This window comes from Narcine bancroftii, chromosome 8 (genome assembly GCF_036971445.1).
Source record: "Narcine bancroftii isolate sNarBan1 chromosome 8, sNarBan1.hap1, whole genome shotgun sequence".
Lineage (NCBI taxonomy): Eukaryota > Metazoa > Chordata > Chondrichthyes > Torpediniformes > Narcinidae > Narcine > Narcine bancroftii.
Genome location: NC_091476.1, coordinates 71646849 through 71659424, shown reverse-complemented (window position 1 = coordinate 71659424; position 12576 = coordinate 71646849). Strand labels below are relative to the sequence as shown.

The following is a 12576-nucleotide window of genomic DNA, read 5'->3' as shown; positions in this document are numbered from 1 at the left end:
TACAGCCCACAGGATTTTCCAACCAATTGCACGTCAGTCGGTTGTCTTTGCAGGGAGCAATATCCACTCTGTAAATCTTACAGGCAGACATGTTAATGCAGGAAGTCAATTGGCTCCCGACACCCCAGGGTCTTTCTAGGGCACAAGTCAGAGTGAGAATCTTGCAGGAGTGTAGCTGCAACAGCTGTCAAGAAGTCAACAGAGTAGCGAAGAAGACAATATAAAAGTTGGGACATTACCCTGCAAGTATGCAAATAAGGCAAAGGTTGGAGCTATTGTGGATAGTTTCCGTAGGCTACAACAGGATATAGACAGGATGGAGAATTGGGCAAAAAGGTGGCAGATGGAGATCAACGCGGATAAGTGTGAAGTGGTGCACTTTGGAAGGTCAAACTTGAAGGCAGGGTACTTGGGTCATGGCGGGATTCTTAACGGTGCGGAAAAACAGAGGGACCTTGGGGTCCAAATCCATTGATCTCTCAAGGTGGCCAGGCAGGTTGATAGGCTAGTTAGGAAGGCTTATGGTGTGTTCACTAGTTGGGGAATTGGGATCAAGAGTAGAGAGGTAATGTTGTAGCTCTATAAAACTCTGGTGAGACCACTCTTGGAATGTTCTGTTTAGTTCTGGTTGCCTCATTACAGGGAGGATGTGGAAGCTTTAGAGAGGGTGTAGAGGAGATTTACCAGGAAATTGCCTGGATTGGAGAACGTGCCTTAAGTTGGAGTGAAGAAGGGTGAGAAGTGACTTGATACAGGTCTACAGCATTATGAGAGGCATAGATAGGGTGGACAGCCGGCGCATGTTTCATAACATAACAATTACAGCACGGAAACAGGCCATTAGGCCCTTTAGTCCGCAACGAACCAAACACCCCTTTCTAGTCCCACCTCCCTGCACAATGCCCATAACCCTCCATCTTCTTCTCATCCATATACCTGTCCAACCTTTTTTTAAATAATACAATTGACTCCGCCGCCACTATTTCTCCCGGAAGATCAATCCACACAGCTACCACTCTCTGAGTAAAGAAGTTCCCCCTCATGTTACCTCTAAACCTCTGCCCCTTAATTCTTAACTCATGTCCTCTTGTTTTAAACTTTCCTCCTCTTAACGGAAATAGTCTATCCACATCCATTCTGTCTTTCCCTTTCATAATCTTAAATACTTCTATCAAATCCCCTCTCAACCTTCTACGCTCCAAAGAATAAAGACCCAATCTGTCCAATCTCTCCCCATACTCCAGATGCTTAAACCCAGGCAACATTCTGGTAAACCTTCTCTGCACTCTCTCCACTCTGTTTATATCCTTCCTATAATTAGGCGACCAGAACTGCACACAGAACTCCAAATTAGGCCGCACCAATGTCTTATACAATCTCAACATCACCTCCCAACTCCTATATTCCATGCAATGATTGATAAAGGCCAGCATACTAAAAGCCTTCTTCACCACCCTATTCACGTGAGTTTCTACCTTCAGGGAACGATGTACCGTTACTCCTAAATCTTTCTGCTCTTCTGTATTCCTCAATGCTCTCCCATTTACCACATATGTCCTATTCTGATTCTTCTTACCAAAATGAAGCACCTCACACTTATCAGCATTAAATTCCATCTGCCATTTTTCAGCCCACTTTTCTAAGCAGCCCAAATCCCTCTGCAATCCTTGAAAACCTTCTTCATTATCCACTATTCCACCTATCTTAGTATCGTCTGCATATTTACTAATCCAATTCACCACCCCATCATCTAGATCATTAATGTATATAACGAACAACAATGGGCCCAATACAGATCCTTGAGGCACACCACTGGTCACCGGCCTCCAACCTGACAGACAATTATCCACTACCACTCTCTGGCCTCTCCCTTTCAGCCAATGTTCAATCCATTTGACTATCTTAAAATTTATACCTAAAGACTGCACCTTCCTAACTAACCTTCCATGTGGTACCTTATCGAAGGCCTTACTGAAGTCCATATAGACAACATCCACTGCGCTACCCTCATCCACATTCCTAGTCACCTCTTCAAAAAATTCAATCAGATTGGTCAAACATGACCTTCCTCCCACAAATCCATGTTGAGTGCTCCTGATCAGACCCTGTCTATCCAGATGTTTATAAGTACTATCTCTAAGAATTTTCTCCATTAATTTACCTACCACAGACGTCAAACTTACAGGCCGATAGTTGCCAGGCTTCCTCCTTGAACCCTTTTTAAATAACGGAACCACATGCGCAATGCGCCAATCCTCCGGCACTATCCCCATATCTAATGACATTTGAAAAATTACCGCCAGAGCCTCTGCTATTTCCTCCATCACTTCTCTCAATGTCCTGGGGAAGATCCCTTCTGGTCCTGGAGACTTATCCACCTTTATATTCTTCAAAAGCCTTAAAACTACACCTTTTGTAATCTCTATATTCCCCATATTTACCCAATTTGCTTTTTTTATCCCACATCTCCCAATATCCTTCTCCTTAGTGAATACCGAAGAAAAGAAACTGTTCAATATCTCCCCCATTTCTCTAGGTTCCACACACAGTTTTCCACTCTGATTTTCTAAAGGACCAATTTTGTCTCTAGCTTTCCTCTTACCATTAACATATTTGTAGAACTCTTTTGGATTAGTTTTCACCCTGCTTGCCATAGTTTTCTCGTACCTTCTTTTAGCTTTCCTAATTCCTCTCTTAAGATTCCTCTTACATTCAATGTATCTTTCAAACATCTCCTTAACTCCATGCCTCTTATATCTAATGTACGCCTCCCTTTTTCTTCGAACCAAGTTTCCAATATTCCAATATTCCTTGAAAACCACGGCTCTCTCAAACCTTTTGCCCCTCCTGGGGCAAGAGTAGCAAACACAAGAGCATATCTGTACAAGGTGAAGGAAGGAAGGTTTAGAAGAGACTTCGGGGGTAGTGGGTGCCTGGAAAGCATTGCAAGGGGTGGTGGTGGAGGCTGGTACAATAGGAACATTTAAAAGATTCTTTGTCAGGCACATGGATGTAAGAAAAATAGAGGGTAATGGGTGTGAGGTGGGGAAGGTTTAGATTGTTGAGTGGGCTTATATAGGTTGGCCCAATATTGTGCTCCAAAGGCCCTGTACTCTGCTGGAAATGGTCTGCACTGGTTCTATCAGCTATTCTGATGGCCACACAAGAGAAAGGATGTGAATTTCTCTGGACAGAGGGTAGAGAAGATTCACCAAAACATTGCCTGGATTGGAGGGGTTTAGTTAGCCAACGGGACTGGATCACAAGATAAAGGAAGAGAAGTAGGATATTCAGCCCATCAAGTCTGCTCCGCTCCACCCTGAGCTAAACCGTTCTCCCATCTAGTTCCAATTTCCAGCCTTTTTCCCATATCTCTTGATACCCCAATTAGATACCTATCAATCTCCCCCTTAAACTCCCCCAATGATCGGGCCTCCACAGCTGTAGGTGACAACGAATTCCACAAATCCATGACCCTCTGGCTAAAGAGAATTCTCCTCATCTCTTCTTTAAATGGGTCCCTTCTAATTCTAAGACCGTGCCCTCTTGTCCTAGATTTGGCCACCAAGGGAAACATTTTATTCACATCCTCTCTGACCATTCTTTCAAGATTCGAAATGTTTCGATGAGATCCCCTCTCATTCTTCTATACTCCAGTGAATACAGTCCAAGAGCCGCTAAACATTCCTCATACATTCCAGGAATCACCCTGGTCAATCTTCTCTGAACTCTCTCCAACATCAGTGTTTCATCTTGTATTTGTATGTGTGAGGAAAAGGTTCTTTATAGTTGATGTAAACAGCCCACGAGGCATGCCATAGAGGCTGTAAGCCTCCATTACAGATCTTACATAGTGCAGTCTCCCCTTCTGTGGTAGCCAAGTGTAATCAAGCGGGAACTATATCCTTAAGACCTTGCTAGTCACAAATGCAATCAGTACATTTCTCAACATTGTGTCTCAGCTTCCCCTGGAGCAAAAAAGGGCTGAGAGATGACCTGATAGTCATATAGGAGAGTCACAAAATAATGAGAGGCCATAAGACATGGGAGCAGAAATAGACTATTCCACCCATCAAGTCTGCCCCGCCTTTCACTCATTTTCCCACTCAGCCCCTCTGCCCAGCCTTCACCCCATAACCTTTGATGCCTTGGCTGAAACTCATGTTCAATTCATTGGCCACCTGAGCTCCAGATCCAAACTTCTGCCACGATTAGGAAGCCTTCAGCCCATAAAGCCTTTTTTGCAACCCAGCACCCTCTCAAATAATGGCTCCCATACCTGCTTCCCACAAGCCAGCCTCCAGCAGCCCCCAGCCTGTGCAGGTCCCTCAGCCGCTGAGCCTCCCATTGATCCGCTGCTGTGGTCACTGGCCTGCAGGGCCATCTCCCAAGGGAAGGGGGGAATATTTGGTGCCCCGCTGCTCCCCTGGAATGTGCAACACTGAGCACAGGTGCCGCCAACTTGGGCGCAGACCTCGAGACTCCAGGATTTTAATTTAAAAACACTGCTGGCTCCTCTAACAGGCTGTTTAATGCCTATATGGAGCTGCTGGCATTAGAACCAGGCAGATGAACCCTTCAGAGAACCGCTGTGTCTCCGAGCTCCATCTCCCGGGTCTGCACCAGTGTCAGTGTCATCATTACATCAGCTCCAGCAGTGCCACCATTTTTATTTTGCCTTCTAAAGCCTTGGTATTACATCCTTGCCTTTACGTTCTCATCTTCTTGAAATGAATCAAGTCAAGTTTATCGTCATCTGATTGTGCAAGTACGACCCAATGAAACAGCGTTCTCCGGTCCTCAGTCCAAAACATGCAGACGCACAACCAAACATAACACACATACAGACAAACAATACATATGCAGGTCAAGTATTCATCTTTACAAATAAATAAATAAATATCACTTCAGGAAAATGAACGTCTCGGGTGGTCAGTGTGAGCAGTTCCTTTGGTTGTTCAGATTCTCATTACCCGTTGGAAGAAGCTGTTCCTCAGCCTGGTGGTGCTGGCTCTGATCCTCCTGGATCTATTCCCCGATGGGAGAAGCTGAAGGATGCTGTGTGCAGAGCGGAAGGAGTCCTCAATGATTCTGCATGTCCTCTTCAGTCACCGATCCCAGTAGATCACATCGATGGAAGATGGGGAGGTACACTCCAGTGATCCTCTCTGTAACTCATATGGCCCTGTGGATTGACTTCTGATCCATTTCTCTGTAGCAACTGTACCCACAATGTGATGCACCCACCCAGGACGCTCTCAATAGAGCTCCTAGAGAAGGTTGACATAATGGTGGCCTTGCCCAACTCAGTCTTCTCAGGAAGTGCAGTCCCTGTTGCACCTTCCTGACAAGTGAGATGTTGAGTGTCCACGATAGGTCACTAGTTAAGTGAACTCCAAGGAACTTGGTTCTCTCCACTACAGAGTTGTTGTTGTGTAGTGGAGGGTGGTCGCTCTTTGTCCCCCTGAAGTCCACGATCATCTTCTTCATCTTGTCCACATTGAGATTCAGGTTGTTCCTCTCACACCATAATCACGAGATTTTCCACCTCTTCTCTGTACTCATTGTCATTGGTGGTGAGGCTAACGACTGTTGTGTCCTCTGCAAACTTGAATGACACTCTTAGAGCTGGATCTGGCGACGCTGTCATGAGTCAGTAGTGTGGGCATGCTAATACAGACATTTTAGTTCAGTGGTTTTCAAACTGCCCCCCAAACTCACAATCCACCTTAAGCAATCCCTATGCCATAAATGCTCTGTGATTAGTGATTAGAATGTGAGTGGAAAGAAAAAAAGTTTGAAAACCACTGCTTTAATTGTACCTAATTGACTCATTATGTGCCCGGTTTCAGAACTCCCAAAGGAAATAGGCCAGTGACGACTTTTCTCAAGTAAAATATTTCAGTAACAATTGGATCTCGATTCTCAACCCTTCCCACTCACATCCCACCTTACCAATCACAGAGCCCCAATGGCATCGAGATTACTTCAGGTGGAATGTGAGTTTGGGGGGGGCACTGATTTAGTTCAATCTTAAGCCCCCTCTGCAATAATTTAGCAAGCCTCCTGGATGAGAAATAATACACTCCTGACACCTATCGCAAACGAAAACACTAACCTTCACTTTCCTGAGGGCAAAATATCTACTCTCCCACCGCACTTGCCCCTACCACTCAACGGATATTAAAGTAACGCTCAGGCTGTGATTGGAGCCTGAGGTTCTGTGGGTAGGGAGGGCTCTGTGTTCCACAGGATGAAGTCCCTACAAAAATCCATGGAAATAATTGGATGCATTCAGGCACAAATAACACAAATTGAATTTCATTTTAAAACAGGTGCCAAGAATCCAGATGAAAACTGTACTGGGCCAAGTGTTACATATTGAATCAGGAGTGTGCACACAGTATGTAGAATACAGAGTTGGACGGCACGGAAACTTGGCCCGTTGCCATTCTTCGTGCAGACTGACCACCAAGCTCCACTTGATGGCTCCGATGGCTCTGAGCGGATTTTAAGCGGCCCGTTAAAGGAGCCGACAGTGTCCTTTCTTTAAATCCTCCAACCGTGGGGTCTGTGTTGAAGATGGCAGCGCCCCTGCAGGGCAGCAGTTGCAGATTCCAGGGGGAGCAGCGGACTGGACCAGAGTGCCAGAAACAGGGATAACGTGCTCCGTTGCCAAGAAGCGTCGGAGACCGTGGCCACAGCAGTGGACCGGTGAGGAGTTCAGTGGGTGAAGGGCCCACACAGGCTGCAGGCTGTTGGCAGCTTGCGATTGAAGGGCCCACACAGGCTATGGGCTGCTAGAGCCTGTCTCATGACAAACTTGCCCACAAAGCCATTCATTCCATAATCTATTCTAAATCACTGACAGACAACACAAAAAAGAAGTGGCCCAATCATTAACCCCTGTGGAACACCACTAGCAACTGGCAGCCAACCAGAATATGATATCTATGTTCCGACTCCCTGCTTCCCTCCAATCAGCCAGTCCTCTACCCACGCAAGTATGTTTCCTGTTATACCATGGGCTCTTATCTTGTTAAGTGGCCTTGTGTGTGGCTTTGATAGGGGATGTGTAGTGGAAAGAGTGCATCACAGCCTGGTATGGGGGCACCAATACATTTGAACATAAAGCCCTGCAAACAGTAGCAGCCACAGCCCAGGACATCACAGACACAACCCTCTCCACCATTGAGAAAATCAACAGGGAACACTGCCATCCGAGAGGAGCAGCGATCATCAAGGACCCACGCTACCCAGCGCACACACTCTGTTCTCGCTGCTGCCATCTGTGCCACAAGTCTTGCACCACCAGGTTCAGGAACAGCTGCTACCCCTCCACCATCAGACTCCTCAATGACAAATTCAATCAGGATTTTTACCTTGCTCATTATTTATTACTGAATATTTATTTTTCTGTGTTTTCACGGTCAGTTTGCTTACATTTCTTTCTTTTGTATACATTTCTTCTTGAGGACAGTTTACAGTTTCCGATCATTAGAAATGCTGAATGGCCCACAGGATTAAAAATTTCAGGGTCGTATGTGGTGATTTTTATGTACAGTAAAATCTCTGGTACCTGGCACCTATGGGGATTGGTAGATGGCGGATAAGTGAATTTTCCACCTGCTTAAGATTGCACGCTGCCTGAATGGTGAGGCACGCTAATTTTATTTTCCACAAATTTTTGCCGGATATTCGAGGCTGCCAGTTGCTTGAATTCTGGATAACAGGGGTTTTATTGTCTGTACTCTGTCGATGAATTTGAACTTTGAAGAGATGAGATGCTTTCACCTAGAGAGTGGCACGCCTTTGGAAATCGAAGAGGTTGTGGAGGCTCGGACATGAAATATATTTAAGACAGAATGTTTTTGATATTAAAAGAAACCAAGGTTAGTGCAGGAAAGTCGCATTGGGGTAAATGATTTGTTCTCATTGAATGACGAAGAAGGGCAAAGGGCTGATTGGCCTGTTGCACCTTTCAATTAAGGTTGCAACAATCTACCAACATTATCATAGCATTTTCTTTTGCATCTTTAAAGATATCTTTATAGGTCAATAACTTCAAATTCCTGGTGCCACATTTCCAAGGATATGACCTGGAGCCTCCATATCGATGCAACCACAAAGAAGGCTTGCCAGTGGCTATACTTTGTGAGGTGTCTGAGGAGATTTGGTACGTCACTGAAGATTCTTGTAAACTTCTACAGGTGGTACCATGAAGAGCATTCTGGCTGGTTGTATTATCACTGCCTGGTACAGAGGTGCCAGCTCTCAGGACAAGAATAAATTTCAGAGGGTTGTTAACTCGGCCTGTGACATCACAGGTACCAGACTTCACTCCATCGAGGACATCTACAAGAGGTGGTGTCTTAAGAAAGCAGCCTCTATCCTCAAGGATCCCTACCACCCAGGCCATGCCCTCTTCACTCTGCTACCCTCAGCAAAAAGGTACAGGAGCCTGAAGATGAGCACGTAATGGCACAAGGACAGCTTCTTCCCCTCCGTCAACAGATTTCTGAATGAACAATGAACCACAGAGCAGCACGGTTCGTGTAGCGGTTAGCGCAACACTTTTCTGCACCAGTGATCGGGACCGCACTGGGGTTCAAATCCCACACTATCTGTGAGGCGTTTGTACATTCCCTCTTCCCCCCCCCCCACCATGTCTGTGTGGGTTTTTTCCAGGGGCTTCGGTTTCCTCCCATCATTCAAAGCATACTGGGGGTCTTGGTTAACGGGGTGTAAATTGGACAGCACACACTCACGGGGCCAAAATGACCTGATGTGAGATTGTGAATACTTTATCACTTTATTTGTAGTCCATGGGGGGACAATTTGAGAGCAGTCGTAAACATCAAGGGAAGTATAAGCCAAGCAAATATGGGGACTGTGAATGATTGAAGAGTGAAAAACAAAAGACTGCAGACACTGTGATTGCAGAAAAAAAAAACACCCTGAAATGATGGAGGAAGTCAGCCGGTCTCGCAGCGTACATAGGAGATAAAGATATATTGCTGACATTTCAAGCCTGAGCCCCCCTGCAAGGCACAAGGAGAAAGAAGGCTGAATTAAAAGGGTGGGGGAGGCGAGAAGAAAGGGCAGGGGGAAGAGTACAGACAAAAGTAATGCACAGGAAAGGTGTACTGATATGTATTCCTCCATTGTCTATAGTTCCTACTGGCTACTGTTCATATGAGTCTGGCCCACCCACTAATGACTCATCTGCCATGTCTCCTCCCCTTTTGTCCTGGCCATAGAGGTCGAGCTACCCCCCCCACTCTTTCCAGCGTTCCTGTACCAGCCTAAGTCTTGTGTGCATTAAAGCCTATCGTTCCCTCAGTCCTCGACTCTTGTGGTTATTGATAATGCCTATCAAGAGGAAAAGGTGAGAATTAACCGTGGAGAGGTGGGTGGCTCTGTGAGTGCAGAGGTGGAGAGAAGGAGACAGAGTAAGAGGGAAGGAGAAATAAAGATATTTGTCCATTTATCATCTTTTATCTGTCGGCCTGTACTTCCCCCCCCCCCCCCCCACCCTGCCCTTTCTTTCCTTTGCCCCCAAACTTTTAACCTGCTTTTTAACTCACACATTGAAGAAGGCTCAGGTCCGAAACATCAGAATTATACCTTCATCTCCCATGGACGCTGCAAGACAGGCTGAGTTCCTCCGGCATTTCTGTGTGAATGATTTAAGGAACGTACATTATGTTTTAATGAGCCAAGTTAACTGGGGCCAGAACCTTTGAAACGCAGCCAAAAGAGTGAAAAGTTAATTTTCCAAAGATAATTTCCAACCAATTCATTTTTATTTAATTACGAGAGAGTTGGCCGCCGTCCAGCAACTGCGAGAAGATAATTCAAGCTCCGTCTTCAAGCACCATGGAGCTTTTGGGAGTAAGAGCTGATCCTGTATGGAAGGTGGGAATGCCACTGCATTCAAGGGAAAATAATTTGCAGGACTGTGGAGCAAGTGACTGAGTAGGTCTGATATAGTTGGGGGGGGGGAAGGACGGGAATACTGCAGGAACTCAGCAGGTCTTGCAACGTCCTTTGGAGGTAAAGATATATAATCAACATTGCGGGTCTAAACCCTTCTTCAATGTATGGGTAAAAAGCAGGGAGGCATCCGACTAAAGCAGCCGGGGAGGAGGGAAGGAAGGACAGGGGGAGGAGAGCAGGCCAACAGGCAATAAACTGGACAGGGAGGATGTGGTGATGCACCACTAGCTGACTGCAGGGGGTGACCTGTGGACCTCCAGGAAGATCAATGGAGGACAGACCTCACCTGGCTGGCTGTCAATCAGCCGACCTGAATGGATCAAGCCCCGCCCAGTCAGCTCCCAATCATCTGCCGGGATATAAGCCCCACATCTAGCCCCTCGAGGTCAGTCACACGGAGTTGCAGTTAACTACAGCAAAAGGCTTTAAGTAGAATAAAGCCTGTTGTTCAGTCTTTTCGAATCTTGTGTCTGCTTACAGTCACCACAGTGCATCACAGAGGACAGGAGAAGAAAGGTAAGAGTTAATCTGGAGAGTGGGTGGCAGAGAGACAGACAGACAGACAGATAGACAGAGCTAGAGGAAAGGTGATGGGGAAGGAGGACTAACAGAAATCAGAGAAGTCGATGTTAATGCCATCCAGTTGGAGGGTGCCCAGACGAAAGATGAGGGCCCGTTCCGTCAATTTACGGGTGGTCTCAGTCTGGCGGTGCACAAGACCGTGGACATACATGTCAGCAAGGGAATGGGACGGGGAATTGAAATTGGTGGCGACTGGGAGATCCACACTACTGCGGCGGAGAAAGCCGAGGTGCTCAACGAAGCGATCTCCCAGCTTGTGTCCTGTCTCTCCGATATAGAGGAGGACACGATGGGATGCAGTGGACAGCCCCTGCAGATTCACAAGTGAAGTGGTCCTGTAGAAACGCTATCTCATCTTTACCGTGCAATGCATGGTACGAATGACAAATAAAGGTGGCTTGACTCGACTTGAAGTGTTGCTTCACTTGGAAGGACTGGTGGTGAGGGAGGAGGTGTGGGAGCAAGTGGAACATTACAGCAATACAGCATAGGATCAATGGGCTGAATGGTCCCATCTGTGATGTAACAGTTGCATGATCTTACGTGGGGTCAGGATAGGGTTGGACACAGGGAGCGAGCAACAAGCATCATGTGACCATAAGTGCCGAGAATGAGCCCTGGCATCATGAGACAATAATCCAGGGAGAGTCAATGTCAAAGTCTAAGTCAAGATTTAGATTTATTGTCAAAGTACATATAACCCTGAAATTCTTTTTTTTTTCAGGGAGCCAGAGAATTTCTGATTACTGGTCACTATAACCTGGGCTCAAGAAGAAAGAAACAAACTGGCTGTGCAAATGCAGAAAATAAATATACAGTAATGAATAATGAGCAAAGCAAGTGTCCTTAAATGAGTCCCTGATTGAGTTTATGGTTGAGGAGTCTGATGGTGGAGGGGTAGCCGCTGTTCCTGAACCTGGTGGTGCGAATCTTGTGGCACCGACACCTCTTTCCTGACGGCAGCAGCGAGAAGAGAGCGTGTGGTGGTTGGTGATGATCGCTGCTGCTCCCCCCATGGATGTTCTCGATGGCGGGGAGGGTTTTGCCTGTGATGTCCTGGGCTGCGCCCACTATGTTTTCTCGCAAGCCTCTCCACTCAGGGGTATTAGTGCCCTCATACCAGGCCGGTCAACACACGTCTGCAGAAATTTGCCAGGGTTGCCGATGTCATACCATACCTCTGCAAACTCCTGAGAAAGTAGAGGCGCTGCCGTGCTTTCTTCACAATGACATTTATGATGGGTCTAGGAAAGGTCCTCCGAGGAAGTGACAGAGAAGCCATCTCAAAGAAAAGCTCTTCGATGCTCAATCGTCCATCGGTGTCATCATTTAGACCTCGACCCCTTCCTACCCGCGAGGCCACGCCACCCAATTAACCTACATCCCCATACATTTTGAAGAGTGGGAGAAAACTGGAGGAAGTGGGGAAACCCCATGCAGACACGGGGAGAAGGGAGGGTGCCAGATTTGAATCCGGGACTCTGGAGCGGTTTTGGCATTACGCTAACCCCATGCTGCCCAATTGCACACAGTTTCGCTAGTTGGTATTTACCTGGCTAAAAACACTTAAATGGGAGTTATAGCATGCATTAAAGAGATCAATACACACTTATTACTTAAAGTTCATGCATATTAATTCCACACAGCAACCCCCTGCTTGCCTTCAGGCCTTGTGGAATTGAATGATTGGAGATTCAAGGTTCCTTTATTGTCATGTAATAAAGACAGTGCAATAGCTTTTGTCCACTGGAAGGCAGACAGATTTGCCAATGGCAGAAATTGCCTGAAGTGCTTCTTACAGTCAGAAAAAGAGAAGCAAAAGAGAGGTGTCCCCCCCACCGAGTCAAGGAGTGCCGGTGGATTCGCCTCCGGCGCTTACCGCTTCCCCCGCAGCCACACAGGGTCCAGTCCAAACCATCGACAGCCCGAGCTCTAGATCCGGACCTCCAACACGATCGGGAAACCTTCAGCGCCTTTGGCACCCTCTCACATCCT

General features: G+C 46.6%; 1 protein-coding gene across 1 annotated transcript in view; it reads left to right on the top strand.

Moving 5' to 3' along the window:
* The window catches only part of LOC138740839 (ADP-ribose glycohydrolase MACROD1-like), a 1018717-nt gene extending 1007323 nt beyond the window's left edge, over positions 1–11394 (top strand). Inside the window, exon 10 of the mRNA XM_069894037.1 lies at positions 11306–11394. Within this exon, the coding sequence (XP_069750138.1) occupies positions 11306–11340 (35 nt within the window). The 3' untranslated portion in view covers positions 11341–11394. The remainder of the gene's footprint in view (positions 1–11305) is intronic.
* The last annotated feature ends 1182 nt before the right edge of the window (positions 11395–12576 follow it).